We start from the raw sequence: 14,851 nt of genomic DNA, 5'->3' as shown, positions 1-14,851 counted from the left end.
AAATGTGTTTCTCCTTTGGATGACATATCCATACTTCACTTCCTTTAACTTCCTGAGTTTGGCCATATGAAGTATATATTCAGGTAAATTAAAATTTCATCATGCTCATATGTTTACAAAATATCTCATACAAACATTAGATGATCTAGCTGCTGTATAAACTCGTACTATTTTTATACGCTTGCCAGATGAGCAACTGAAATACAAATACACATACCCTAATGCATATGTGATATAAACTCAGCTTATTAACAGCAATGCCATTTCAAATGGGGGGTTTTTTGAGATCTCAGAAGACCTGAACACATAGCTGATTCACATAGCTATTCACTGGTTGTTAGGGCCACATAATAAGCATTAATTTCTGGACAAATTTGAATGATTATGTCTAATAATAACAACAGTAACTGCACTACATTTCTCTGTCAACAGCTAAGAGTGCACAATCAGAACCCGTGTAAAAACTATGAAACAGAAATAAAATCCTATAAGTGTTTTTTCTTTTATCCTATGTTAACCATTAGAACACTTACACCATTTAGGTCATCACAGTATTTATTTTGTGAAGAATGAGGATTCTTTTATGGAGTGGTATCCTTTAGCATTACTGTTCACTTGTAAGAGGCACAGTTTTTTATGAACATTATTTCACACTATTCCTTAGTACTTCCTAACATGAATTACATTGGCTAACCAATCACTAACATTTTTCACACTTCTAATGCTTTAAGAACTATTATTTTTAAATTCATGGCTGCAAATGTTTATGCATTGAGGAAAATCCTTATTTGCTTTACAGATATTTCCACTACCTTTTAAGGATATTTCATTAAAATTATCACTTTTGATTTGGCCTGATCAATCCTCACTTCAGAGTTCTATGTTTGTGTATGTCGTACAGATTGGCCGTCATGACTTTCTGTTGTTCAAACTCACACTTTACTCTTAGCCTATTGCCTGCCAGATTTCAAATAATTTTCTTGGCTGAATCTAAATTATGACATTTTGGCAATATTTTCTCTATCTTTTCTAATTCATACTGAAGAGTGCAGATTAGTCAAAGGCCAGCTGAACATTCTAACAATTGTTCATGTGTTAGAGAACAGCAATGCAACAGTTTAAGCGACCATTTAACATGACCATGTATTCAGTTCTTCTCAGAATATGACAACTCTATTGATTATGCTAAAAACCTGAATACAGGAACATTAACTGAAACACTTATATTCTCCATTAATAATAATAATTCTCCCTTTTTATTTAGGATCTTATATTACACATTGTTTTATATCATACAATTCCAAACCAAATACTACATTATTCTAATCTCAAGCTCTACACTGTACCAGGGTGGACAGTGAGCAACACTGGATAGAACAGTGCAAGCGGTTTATCAGCTCACGTTTTTGGCATCAACTTAATCAGTCCATCACTGGGATTCCATATTCACAACCTTTGCCAAACTTCCATTCCCTACTCTTTCCCTAAATTACTGAATGACACTTAATTCAACTTTACCATATCCCAAACAAGGACCAGAATAAATAGGGGGGGAAAAAAAAAAAAAGGAAAACCCAACATTATTTCATTCCTTTACTAGTAAGCCAATTTCCTTTCCCCATTTTACTCTGTTAACTTCCTCAGCTTATCTAAGTAATTCCTCAGAGTAAGCAGAAAGAATTACCTTTGCCTCACTTTACTGGCACCAATGAAACAAACTAGAAAGAGACTGAAAGGTCTAAAGGTTTCTATGAATGGTTTTGGAAGACAAAAACTTACAAGTAGATGCTGAATCATCTTATCTTTTCCTGTTTTTTAACCTTGTCCTATGTTATATCCAGACATCAAATGGTCTTGCAAAGAATACAGATTTTGACAAAAGGGTAAGTACGGCCACACACACACATAAAATCCTTTTCTAGAGAAGACAGTTCTAAAGACTGCTGGGAAACAAACAGATTCTCTCTCCTTAGGGCAATAAACATGTCACTCATCATTCTCAATGCAGAGTATTATTCCAGCTTCTGTTATTCATTACTAGCACAGATAAACCCGTGTTCTATTGTACAAGTGTACCAGGCAGACAGACTGGAGAACTGGGTGATCTGAAACTTGTCTCCAGACCTCCAAAAATCATGGGATACTTCACATTTATAAACAACAAATCACCCTTCAGCATGACTGGACTTCCCATGTTCCTTCATTCCCCAACACTCAAAAATGGACTGTACAATTTTTAGATGGGACTCCCTTGTACAGGAGCTACTCTCAAGCTTTGTGCAGCATTTGGCTTTTAAGTCCTCCCTCACAGAGGGAACACTGGAAGGAACATTGGAAACCGGTGTTTTTCTTTGGTCTGTGCCCTGTCACAGGCCTTCACAAATGCTTTGTGTGTTTGCTACAGAGAGCAACACACTGTAAAATAAAATATGAATTGTTGTGCTTGTGAATATATGAAAACTTCACATAAGCTACGATATGGGAGACTATATACTAACTTACATCAAATAAAATCAAAGCATCTAGCTTCCCTTTAAATCACCTTGCAAGTTACAATAAAAGTTGAATTCTGTCCCTCAGTTTAACTTACATTTAACTTACAATTAAATCAACATAAAAATGTATAACTTTTTTCAATACTGATGATATCAGAACAGAGATTCTTATTTATTTCTTCCAATTACAGCAACAAAAATCATGAAAGAAGCTTCATTTTACTTAAATTAAATGGGTATTAATATAATTTTTACCTTTCTTGCAGTTGTTTTTTCCACCATGGTGCTATTGCTGTCAGAATTTTCAACTTGAACTGTTTTTGTAGACCCAAATTTGGGCATTTTATAGCTGTTTAGCTAGTTGTATCTTGTATCAGTGGGTTCATCCTGTGTCTGAAAAACAAACAAACAACATTACACAAATATACACACTGCAGTGTCATTTCAGGATGAATGCTACTGCAGATGGTAGCAGAGCTGAATAGTACCCCCAAAAAGATGACTAACAATGACACCAGGCTTCAAGCATCGTCCTCACATGAAGCTCAAACCTTGAGCTTCAACACGGCTGTTGCTGGGGCCAGTATCATGAAAAAGCACCAAGTCAGCTGCTAAACTGCCTCATCCCTCTAGCCTACCTTTTTGGAAGGCTGAACATTTTTGGCTATTTATATAGGTTCATAGGTTCAATATCTCACTTTCTTTTAAATGCCCTAAGGCTCAGGAAGATGAGCAAGGTTTCTAGCAATACTGGGAAGAGAAATAAAGCCTCCTAGCCTAGGACACTGAAATATTGTATATTCTTAGTAGTATGGAAAGAAGGTCAAGTCTTGTGATTTTTTTATCCTTTCTGTTGGATCAAGAGATGCCTGTTAGATGAAAAATCTCCTAAAGCTTAAACCTGGAACTAGAAACCTTAATTTCCGCTATCTATCAAATCAATTACATAAGCCACCACTAGAGACATATCTATCTATATAAAGCTCCGTGAGCTGTGTAGTGTTTGCTATATGGTGGAGATGAAACAAGTGTCATTACAGATTCGCACCATGGAAGAGGTCCGACTTGCCTCTTACACAGAAGGAAGAGCCACCCTTTTTGTAAGAATGGCTGGGAGGAAAGGCCACACAAGAAGTAAAACTGCATTTGACTGCACTTTAGAGCTGGTGACTTTTGATGGGTCTCTTTGAGTTGATGTATTTTGTTACAAGTATATACACGATCACAATCTTACTGAGTTGTCCTAATTTTATGCCTGATCAAGCCATCATTTCAGGTGCAACAACTTCTATTGCTGCTTTGCCATTAAAATTTTGGGATCATCACATAGAGAATTTGTTGCTGTTTTAGGACTATGGCCACTACTTTGGTTGGAGACAGTTAATTGACAACAAACCTGGTGCAAATGACTTTAAGAAAACCATTTTGCACATTATACCTGACACGAGATGTTGACATTCAAACAGATTTCTACATCCTGCCCACATATCCATCTCCCACAAGGTTTAAACTATGGAAAATCTGAATATTTGTCCAAGATTAATACTGTTGTATACAACAATGTAACATGCTACTTTCTTAAATCTTCCAGAGTAGGAGGGGAAGTTAAAAAAGCTAAATCCTTGAGACAGAGGTAGGAAATGTTGCACCAAGGTCTGCTGTTTTCCTCCCTTTCCTCTACACCTGAGGTGGTGTTTTTCCTTGTTTTGCTGTTTTTTGTTTTTTTAACATGAACCACAAGCTTATGAAAAACAGGAAGAGATTAATTAGAAACAATCTCACACTCTATAACCAGAACCTTGTCTCCACTACGATGCATGATACATTGTTGTGAAACTCATACTGTTCTATTCTTACTTAAGACAAAAGAAACATTAGTATTTTCCCTCCATTTGTGGAGCGTTAACAGGATTTATGCAGATTGTTCAATTTTAATGAACATCAAAGCACATGGTTATCAGCCTTTTGTTTTTAGTTGCTTTTTATAACAGCTACAGGAACAAAAAATGGTTATCAGTTCAAAGAAGAGAAAGAAACTAAACAGAGTTTCCTGTAATTTACAAAAAACTTTCCTTAATCCTAAAAGAAGCAACAAGCTACTATCTTCACAGAATACTACTGTGCTGATTAGACCAAACACAGTATATTACCATAGTAGCAAATACATTTCCATGGGTTTAAAAAGCGACAAGTCATAAATCGGCTTTTGCTCATTTAGCCTCTCAAATCCTCTCTGTAAGTTTTATTTGTATCAATTCCCATTATATATATCATGATTACAACTACTTTAAAAAAAATCAACAGGTCAAAGTTTTCTTTATTATTTTAATCAGAATATTTCTCATTGCATATGCTGATGTTTCCTCTCCTTCCTTTTTGACTGCTACCCAGCTCTCTGAAAGTACCTCCATTCCTGCTTTGCTTCTCTTCCTTTCCTAGATTCATATGCCATTCCCTGGTGTATGAAAAAAAGCAAGAAGCCAAACTTCATGATCTTAGTAAAATTCATTAGCTTAGGCTTGGCTCCCTTGATCTCATTTGCCTCACCTGCAGGGGCTAAACCACATGAACTGAACAAGAGTTGCCCTTCTCAGGGCCTGGTCTCCCTGCATATCTTATCTAGACAGCAACAGTTTCTTTTTAAAAAGGGTAGAACAAAAAATCCCAGCCTCAAGTATAGTATGGGGGCAAGAGGATTATGAAAACACTTTCAAAACAGATTTCATTTAAAGGCATTTTTAATTATACAGTTAGCTTAATATACAAATAGAAGTAAACGAACACAGAAAACAGAGGATATTTAAATTTTCTTTACCAAAATGATCAACAGGCAGAAGCAGGTGTGCCAGAAGCTCCACCTGAACATGAGAAGAACTTTACTGTGCAGATGACCGAGCACTGGGTCAGATCACCCAGAGAGGCTGCGGAGCCTCCCTCACTGGCAGTACTCAAAAACTCTCCGGACTCAACCCTGTGCTGTGTGCTCTGGGCTGGCCCTGCTTGAGCAGGGATCTCAGAGCAGATGCCCCACTGTGGTCCCTTCCAACCTGACCCAGTCTGTGATTCTGTGATCAAAAGTAAGTGTGAATTCATTCAATTCTTGACCCAAGCCAAATATGTTTTGGGAAAAAAACCCTGCTTTGCAAGTTCACTAAAACTAAGTGTCACCTACTGGATTATCAAAGCAGAACCACCACACTGAGACTAACAAATGGCACTATTTCCCTTAAGTGTTTCAAGTACCAGACTGCTGTGTCACAATTACTGTGCAGAATTTAAAACACAAATAAATGCTTCACATATTTGAAAAAAATACTTTTCACAAAGGGTAGATTTTTAAAAACTATTAAAATATCACAATGGAGGCCCAGAAATTAGGCAAACTATTCAACTGGTGATTACATAGTGTACATAACAACAAAATTTTCTGCTGAAGAAGTGATTTTACTGACATTTTCAGTTTTATTTCCATTTGTCTGGAGTTCAATGCCATTTCAATTCAAGTTCTAAACACAAATGTTTGCATTCAGAGTGGAAGTATGGAACATTAACAGGGTCTTCCAGGGAAACCTAGATCTGTGTCTGCTTTGAGTTTTCCTCAGAGCCATTTCTTAATGCAATTACTGGTTTATTAGGCAATCTCGATGGCACATTTTGTATCATCAGAATCCTAAATTAAAAGTAAACTCTTTACATTCGAATTATTCTCCTCTGTCACAACAAGCAGTATCCTCACTTTTCATCTGATACACAAGCACAGACAGCTGTGCTTTCTCTCAAACCAACTGATTTCAAGCTTTTCAATAAAACAGAATCTGCTTCCTACTAATGAAATCAAATATTGTTATTTTATGTTTGGACATCTTTCCTGCACATTCATTACCAAACATGAGTCATAGTATTGGAAGTACTGTTGAACTCTTCTCTCAGTTACTTTTCAACCAAGAAACTAGAAATCTCCTTGAAGTAACAAAGATAAGCATTTAGACACATCTATAGGAAGTGACAGAAACACCAGGATTATTTCCTATAAAAAACTCTGGACATAAACAATCCCAAAAAAATCTCGCCAACCACCAGAATTTCAGATATAATTAGCTACAGAAAATTAGTGATATAATAAATCTCTAACACCAAGTTACTGTATTAATTTGTATATGCTTACATCTAGCACTGATGAAAAAGCTTGTCTTTACCTATGTAAAAAACCAGAGAATTCATGAAGTACTACAATGGTGCTGCTGCCACTGTCATGCATTCCTTTACATCTTTCAGTCTGGTCTTCTGAGAAATTAAGGCCCATGTGTTTGTGTTAGGTGCACATGTATGATTCACTAATGATTTCCAAGCCTGCGGATGGATTTTCTTTAAATTTGACAGCAGTAAAAATTTTCAAATATATTAAGCACTCACAAATTTCACGGGGAAAAGTGGCCAATGGACAATAAGAATAACAATAATAATCCATTACCATTTTCCCATGGGAAGGCTTCAATATGAGCTTCATGACATACTGCCTGTAAGAAAACTCCACATGAGATGCCCATTGTAAACCACTTTCCTTCTTCCTCTTAGTTATGGGGGGAAGTTTCAGTTGAGACCTGCACATTACCAGTCAGTCAACTACAAGACACAGAGTGCTAAGAAATTAAGCATCATTAGTTCTGGTGCTCACTGAACTACTTGTTTCTTTTCTGGTTCAGAGTGTCCTGCCTGTAACACCTACAGCAAAATGTCACAGGATGCTTTGGGAAGGTTTTCATTGTATAGCTTGAGGGTTAGCTGACTGCTAGTACTACATCAAAACAAGGGGGCACAAGATTAACCTCCTGTAAGAATACAAGTAGTCGAGTTAATTTCCAAGACACTGCATCTACCCTCCTGCTCTAGAAAGCAGTTGTATTTAAAAAGCAGGGGTCTAGAGTAAGGCAATCTTTTCAACTACCTCTGCTTTCCCATATTTCCCGTATCTTACTTTATCTGCAGGGAAGAAGAAACACAAAACCAAAACAAACAGAAATCCCTCTCTTTCAATAAGGATTACCTGCAGACTGGGAAACAGTGAATCAACTATACCAAATTTCTGCTATAAATAGTTGACAGGAATGCTTCAGAATGTTTTAAGAAAATTAGACTACTGAAAATTACAACTATGGCTACATCTAAATTAACAAGAAGTAAAGAATTATCAAGAGCAAAATCTGTAGAGCGGAACAGCTGGTAACAAAAATCCCACATTAGCAGATTTGCTCTGGACTACTTCTAGTGCAGTTTCATGTACTAAATGCACATTAAAGGTTGGAGCACATTCAACAAATTCCTAAACACATCACTCAGCTTAAATCAGGAAGAATCATGCTCTGAAAACACTATACAAAGCAAACTCAACTACAGAGAGGAAAGAGGATAGTCACTGATTTAAACTAAGACTGACCCGATTTTTTCTCAGCAATCTCCTCCTTCCCAGTCCTAGAAATTTGTCTCTTCCAAGTTTATCTTGAAATGACTGGTATGCTCTAGATCTCAAAGCTATTAAGAGTCTACCAAAGAAAAAAAAGAAAGTTAGTGGATGAGTACAAGAGAGATGTCTAAGAACAGCTGAACTGAGGGAAAGGCAGGCAAAAGCCAACATTACATATTCTGTTCAGAGAAAGCCAGCTGGCCAACCCGTATGTACACACTGGCTAATTAAGAAGTATGTAGGTAGCTCACGCCTAGCCATACCAAATGTTATCTGCATTCTGGTGGGAGTGTGTCAAAGACAGATGAGGTTAACACACTGGGAGAAAGGGAATGGGTACAGTACAAAGGACCAAAAAGCTACAGAAAACTGGTATTTTTAAATCCTGTAAGAAGCAGAGTTTTAGCAAAAAGATGTTCATTTAACTAAGTTTAACACTCTGTGCTCTTTTCTCTTCTAATCAGGAAAGCGCAAATGACCTCAGTATTTTATTTCACAACAAAAGCATCCTTCAGCAAACAGCGCAGAGAAGTGATTTCTTTCCACAAGAGAGGCTAACTAATTATTAATGCTAAATGAAATGTGTGATGGGAGACGTAACAGCAGTGCCAATTATTTTCTTCTTACGGAACTCAGTTCTTCTACACACAGCTACTCAACAAGAGCCAACTGCTACACAATGAAATGGTTCCTGGTAAATGAATGTGTTATCAGATCAGCATCTACCTTTTCACCTACAGTGTCCAGTAAGAAAAAAGGGCTTGAGACAGAACAAAAGATTATTCAAGATATTTCAGTTAGAGGCTGGGGATGTGCTAAGAGGCACAAGACCAGCAATTTGGCATGGTGAGGAAAGAGGCCACTCAGGTTACAACACACAGTAGCAGTGAAGTCCAGCAGAACAGGTCGGGCTTTTCTGGGTTGCAATTTAAACACCACATCTACAAAAAGAACACCTGTCTGTATTTTAACTTAGTATCTCCCACACAGAAAAATATGTCTAAAGCTTCAGATTAGCCATATGACAGAATGTGACTCTGGCAAGGAGGCAGCAGAGAGAGATTTGAGAGGACAATGCTAAGAAGGGATTGTCTCTGGGAGAAAAGCATAGGAGACTCTATGATCAACACACAAGTATTTTTTTCCCCAGAATACTTCTTTTGTGTTACAGAATACAAACCAGAAGCCTTTAGTCTTGCCATTCCTACACCTTGTAAAAAAGCACAAGCGTTCCATATCACTTTTGTTTATATGGAGAATGACCAGCTTATCCCTGTGGTCCATTTTCCACTACCTCCTTGGACAGACATACTTGCAGAAATGAACTCTCAAACCTTGCTGATGTCTCACGAAAATGTCAGAACAATGGTAAAGGACTGGGGGGGAATGGACACACACAACTGAGAGGAAGCACTTAAAAATCTCATCAGAACATTACACAAAATACTATTCTGAGAGGTCAAAATTTTAGTGACTGCAGCCTGAAAAACACTTGTACCAAGGCCTTCATTGCAGAAAACTATCAACACAGCTATTCTATAATCATTAGAGCAGTTTATTTGGTCTTTACAATGAAGACACTGAAAAGGTCATTAAAGGCTTTATTTGAGCAGAAATAGTTTCAGGTTTCTTGTACAAGTCCTATGAAAACACTGTTACATTGATCCCCCACCAAAAAGACTGCCTCTCAATCATTTAGCAACTGAGGGTGCTGCTGTAGTCCAGCACATATAATAATCCTTAAGTAGGATTAGGGAATATTTTAACTACCTGGGTGCTAAAGTCAAAGGTGAATAGGTACAAAATCTAGAGTGCAAATCATTTTTTCTAAGAAGCTGATAATACATATATGCAGCTATAACAGACTAAATATACACTGCAGTACATCCCTACTGGCAAGCCTACCTCCTGCTGCAGGCTAGAACCATATTATTCTTTACAAGATCAAAGGAAAACACTTTCTGCATAAGAAAAGATTAAATAAAATGCTATTTGTGTATACTGTACTGTTTGAGAGTCTATTTATACCATCACCACTTCCTGTATGTGGTACAAAGTATAATACCTTCAAATACAATGAACAGAACAATTTACCAGGCTCTTTTTGCCCTGTACTCCATGGTGTCTCATTGTACTCACAATTCAGAACTCTGGTAGTAGCCAGCAAATAAATTACTAACCACTACCGGCTTTAGGTAGCACAGCAATTTAGTATGTTAGAGAGAACACTGTCTGAATGATACATGCGGTGGCTTTTGCAGATGAAAGGTGACAAGAACATTTTTATTTGGAAAATATTCACAAGGTCTTTTCACACAAATGCAATGGTTCAGTGCATGCACATTCCAGTGTCAGGGTTATGATGAAAGAACTAAGCCCCAACAGTCTCAAACTAATGTGCCTAAGGCAACAGTCTGTTGCTGTATTAACTGCAAATGTAGTACCCAGCATGGACATGAGTCACAAATTTGGCAGATTTTACAGCATTTGACAATAAAAAAATATGACAAAACATTCTTGGTCCAGAAGTGACAAATTACTTTTATTACAGTTTTTCTTTAAGATTTGCACAATACTTGAGACAACTCCATGGATAGAACATGCATAGCTGGAATTAGTTCTATTCCTTTGCTATACTTGTTGTGCAATCTCAGAAACAGTGCCCTACCACTCCCCTGCAGCAGTTTGCTCTACCAGATTTTAGTAGATATAGCAAAAAGAAAAAAAAGGAAGAAAACAAATCAGCCTAATAAACATACATTTCAGAAATATCTGCCATGAGAAAAATTGGAGATATATATATATTTTGGAGACTCCTCAAATACTAGCTAATAGATGGAACAGACTCATTGTACTATCAGAGAGCATTCCTACATTCTAATTTGAAATGTTCAGATACCGAGATCCAAACACAAGAATTGTAAAATCTTTCTGCAGTAAGCAAAATAAACTACTTATCTGAACTCCATTTCATAAAGGTGTCCTTTATAAAATAAAGTGTAACAGTAAAACAGGCATGGGCAGTGACTACTCACAATCTCCAGAACAGCTTTTAATGTACTCTGAATACCTACTCATCGCAGGCCAGACTACACTATACAGGGGTAGGATGAAGTCCCTAAAAAAACCAGCCAGCACTCAGGCAGCAAGAAAGATTTTCCAGTACTTCAGCTGGAACTCACCACTACTTCCTACCAAAATAAGGAATCTATCTCATAGTCTAGGAATTTCTACTAGGAAGAGAAAAAATGAGAGGACATACAAATCTTTCCTATGCAGAAAACAAACAAAACTTTTGCAGTGGTTTTGTTGCACTTGTCTATATAAGACCTTGGGATAATTCCTATTTTAAGAGCCTGAGTTTACCTGTGCTTGGTTTCAAGTGTCAAGTTCCACAGATTTCACAACACTCTTTAATTGATTTCTGTGGTAGTAGTAGCACCTAGACTTGTCAACTTCTTTATCACAAATACTCTCAATTAAAGACCATGAGTGATTCTAGAGCTTTCTAATTAACCTTCAGTAAGATTTTTCTCCTCTTTTATTTTAACTAAATAAGCTTATCAGAGACTACAAGAACTTCATTGTACATAGAACTAAATAATAGTTGAGGTAAAGAGACATTTGGAGGTTCATTTAAGTCTCTCAGTTATCTAATCAGTCAGACATTTTCAGCTTTAGTTGAACTTTATGCAGGCCAGGTTGAGTTTGTTACTTGAGCAGAAAAACACAGTAAAAGAAATATGGAAGTACAAAACTTCCTAACTGTAGGCGCCTATAAATCATGTAGCGGCACTTCACAAGCAGCACACCGTGGAAGAAGAAAAAACTTTGGCCAAAAATTTAATTTACAAAATCCTATTCACTGATTGAAAACACCCCAGTATGTCTTTGAGACGTGTTACATGGAAGTTGAAAGGTACTATGGGCTCATTAGAGAGATCACACTGCACTCACAGCTGTATCTGAGCAAGGGATGACTCCTCTTTCACGTCACACACCTTGTCATTAGAAACACCCCTGCACATCCTCCCAAAGGTTTTCTTGCAACTACGTTACATTAAATGCCAACCAAGTAAGAACTGAAACTTCTACTGGAGTAAGCTGGACATTTCCTGCCTCACTAATTCTCAACTGAAATTCCAAAATCTACCTGTCAGAATGAAACCAACATACTGACAACCTAGTGAAGTTCTGAGGAACCAATGACCACAAACAGCTGCAGCAACTGACTTCACCTGCTCCTAGAGAAAGATAATTTATTTCTCACTCTCAACATGATTGTTGCTATTTCAGCTTGTCTTGATTTCTACCTTCTTAAAGTGAAGAAATGTCTTAAAAAAACAAGAAACAAAAAAACCCCCACAACAACATCCTAAATAAAAAGCAGCACCTACCCCAGATAACTCCAAAGAAATATTCATAAATCAAAACAAGGAGTGCTCCATCTCCCTTCAGAAATATTCATTTATTTTCACAATATTGCTGGAAGATGAAAATGCATTATTTCCTTCGTTTTACAGATGGCAAATTAGGTTGACAGAAATAATGAAAGTAAGAAAAAACGAAGTGAGGAGTTCGACCAATTTGTCACACTTGTAATATCAAATACTTTATTTTTCAGATTATTTTGCATTAGATAGTAGTCAATACTTGGTTAGACCATAGCTACTATTGATTTTATTTTCAGCTTCTGCAAGCCACTGCTCTGTCCTACCACTGCAGAAGGAAAAAGGTCAAAGTCTCAAAGCAGGTATCTCCACGTGAGGAAAACACTTAGCATGTGCTCATAAAAAGTCTGTAGCTCACAAATTCCAAAACAGACTGAAAACAGGTCATTTTCAGATTCAGTGTTCAATCTCCTTCAACATGGGACCCTCTCTTCCTGTAACCTTCTCCTAAGTTAGAAAACTTATTCCAGCTTTTGCCACAGGACTCTTCTTGGAGTAATAACTTAGACTGCACAAATGAATTTAACCCCAGAGTGTCATACAGTTTATCATTTAAAATGGAATATCAACCAAAACCCCATCAACTCATGATGCAATTCTGCTGTGTACAGCAGGGCAAATGAGCAGAGCTGCTCTAATAGAGAGCAGACAGCATTTCTGGCACAGCAGAAGGTAAAGGTTAGCCACGCTGTAGAACACAGCAAGAAGTCATGCAAATACTGACAAGAAGCACTTGTTTCACTTCTTTTGCAATACACTCCTCCCATTTCCTTCCTCTACTTTCTCTGAAGTTTCCAGTCTCAAACAGATTCTGAGATCCTCCCACTGCAAATGTCACTCCACATATCAAGATTACGAAAAAAAAAAAAAAAAAATCAAAGCAGTTTGTTGCTATCACACTTCAAAACTCATATGGAATTAATTACTGTTTATGTCTTTCCAAGGCACTGCAGAAAACACATAAAAACTAACATTTAGTCAAAATATCCTTGCAGGTGCTATATCAACCAATTGAATACTGTTTGGCACGTAAGACCTAAAAATTACTAGCAGAACATGACAGAGGAAAAGAATAAGGATCCCAGGTATCTATAAATGACCTTTCAAGTTCTTCCACATAGATAACTAAACAGGGGAAAAAAAAAAAAAAAAAAAAAAAAAAAAAAAAAAAGAGGTAGGCTTTAGTTTAAGATCTCACAGCAGTACACTGAGTATCCAAAGTATCCAAGTATCCAAAAAGGTCCCTCTCAAAGGATAGGACACTCTCAAATAATTACTTAGATTCATGGACCCTAAACCTCCATAAACCCACTTGCATCAAGACCCATCCAAAAGAAGACAACAAAAACTGCCAGCAAAGCCCTGTATGGTGCTGAGGAAAGGTAGCAAGCAAAAGGAGGGAGAAGATGAATTATTTTCCTAGGTGAGCCTTCTAGGATGCTGAAATCCTTTCTTACTTAACAACACCACCACCAACAAAAAGCCTTAGGAATTAATCTGTTTATATAATGTTATTTAGGGTGAAAAAACAATGTTGACAAACACAGCCTGAACCCACAGGATGGCACAACCCTGAAAACAGGTGAGCAGGGAAGACTGTGCTTTGCAACAGGGATCCCTAAAAAAGATTTTATATAAACAGAAATAGGAAAGCACTGGATGAGAAATACCTGAAGGAACAAGAAAGTAAGATCAAATACTATGATTTCTTTTTTTTAATTTTTGAACAGAAATAGTTACACAAGTCTGAAATCCTAAACATTAGTTGTTTCATAAAAGCAACACACAGGGCCAAGGAACTCTCTTTACAATAAGTACTCTCTGATTTATATAGAAATAGTACAAATGTCTATATTCAGGACAAACTTTCAGAACAGCAGTCCTATGAGTTTAAGATTATGGAATTCTCCATTATTTCAGAGAAGTTTTTGAAAGGTTGTGGGCTTGCTTAAATAGTAAAGCATGTAGACTGGATACAATATATTACAAATGAACTTTCAAAACCATAGTATTAAGTAATTAATAACTTTCACAACAGGCTTGGAAAAAGGCAACTTTTTCTACAAAAGCATAAAACAGCAGGATGTTTGATCACAATGGCACCCCAGATTGCACAGGAATGGCAGAATCTTTATCAATAAGCCAGTATTAGTTTGCAAAAAAAGTCAGATCATTCTATTACCGCTATCTATTCAATAGTATAATTTCCTCTCAATAACCAAGAAAAGTGCTGCAATGAAAGCATTTACATTTTATGAAAAAACTTCTTAAATTGAACAGCTTAAAGTACAAAAGCTGGAAGTTTATGGAACCTGCATAACATAAACCAGATGATATTTTCATTAAAGAATGGTTAGGAATTATTTAACAGCAGAAACTCCTCCCTGATTCTAGGAGACTTGTGCTGAAGCTTCTCTTTATGTATATAGGCACACATTTCCTAC

The 14,851-nt window shown here is 36.8% G+C and overlaps 1 protein-coding gene across 2 annotated transcripts in view; it reads right to left on the bottom strand.

The window, feature by feature from the left end:
* The window catches only part of ANKRD12 (ankyrin repeat domain 12), a 59,416-nt gene that overhangs the window by 37,273 nt on the left and 7,292 nt on the right, over window positions 1-14,851 (bottom strand). Inside the window, exon 2 of one of the 2 annotated variants that reach the window (XM_040061828.2) lies at window positions 2,751-2,888. In XM_040061828.2, coding sequence (XP_039917762.1) covers window positions 2,751-2,837 — 87 coding nt within the window. In that variant the 5' untranslated portion in view covers window positions 2,838-2,888. Of the gene's footprint in view, window positions 1-2,750; window positions 2,889-14,851 lie in introns of those variants that run through there. The other variant, XM_040061838.1, reaches the window with a different exon arrangement.

This window comes from Hirundo rustica, chromosome 1 (genome assembly GCF_015227805.2).
Source record: "Hirundo rustica isolate bHirRus1 chromosome 1, bHirRus1.pri.v3, whole genome shotgun sequence".
Taxonomy (NCBI): domain Eukaryota; kingdom Metazoa; phylum Chordata; class Aves; order Passeriformes; family Hirundinidae; genus Hirundo; species Hirundo rustica.
This window is presented reverse-complemented; position numbering and strand designations above follow the sequence as displayed.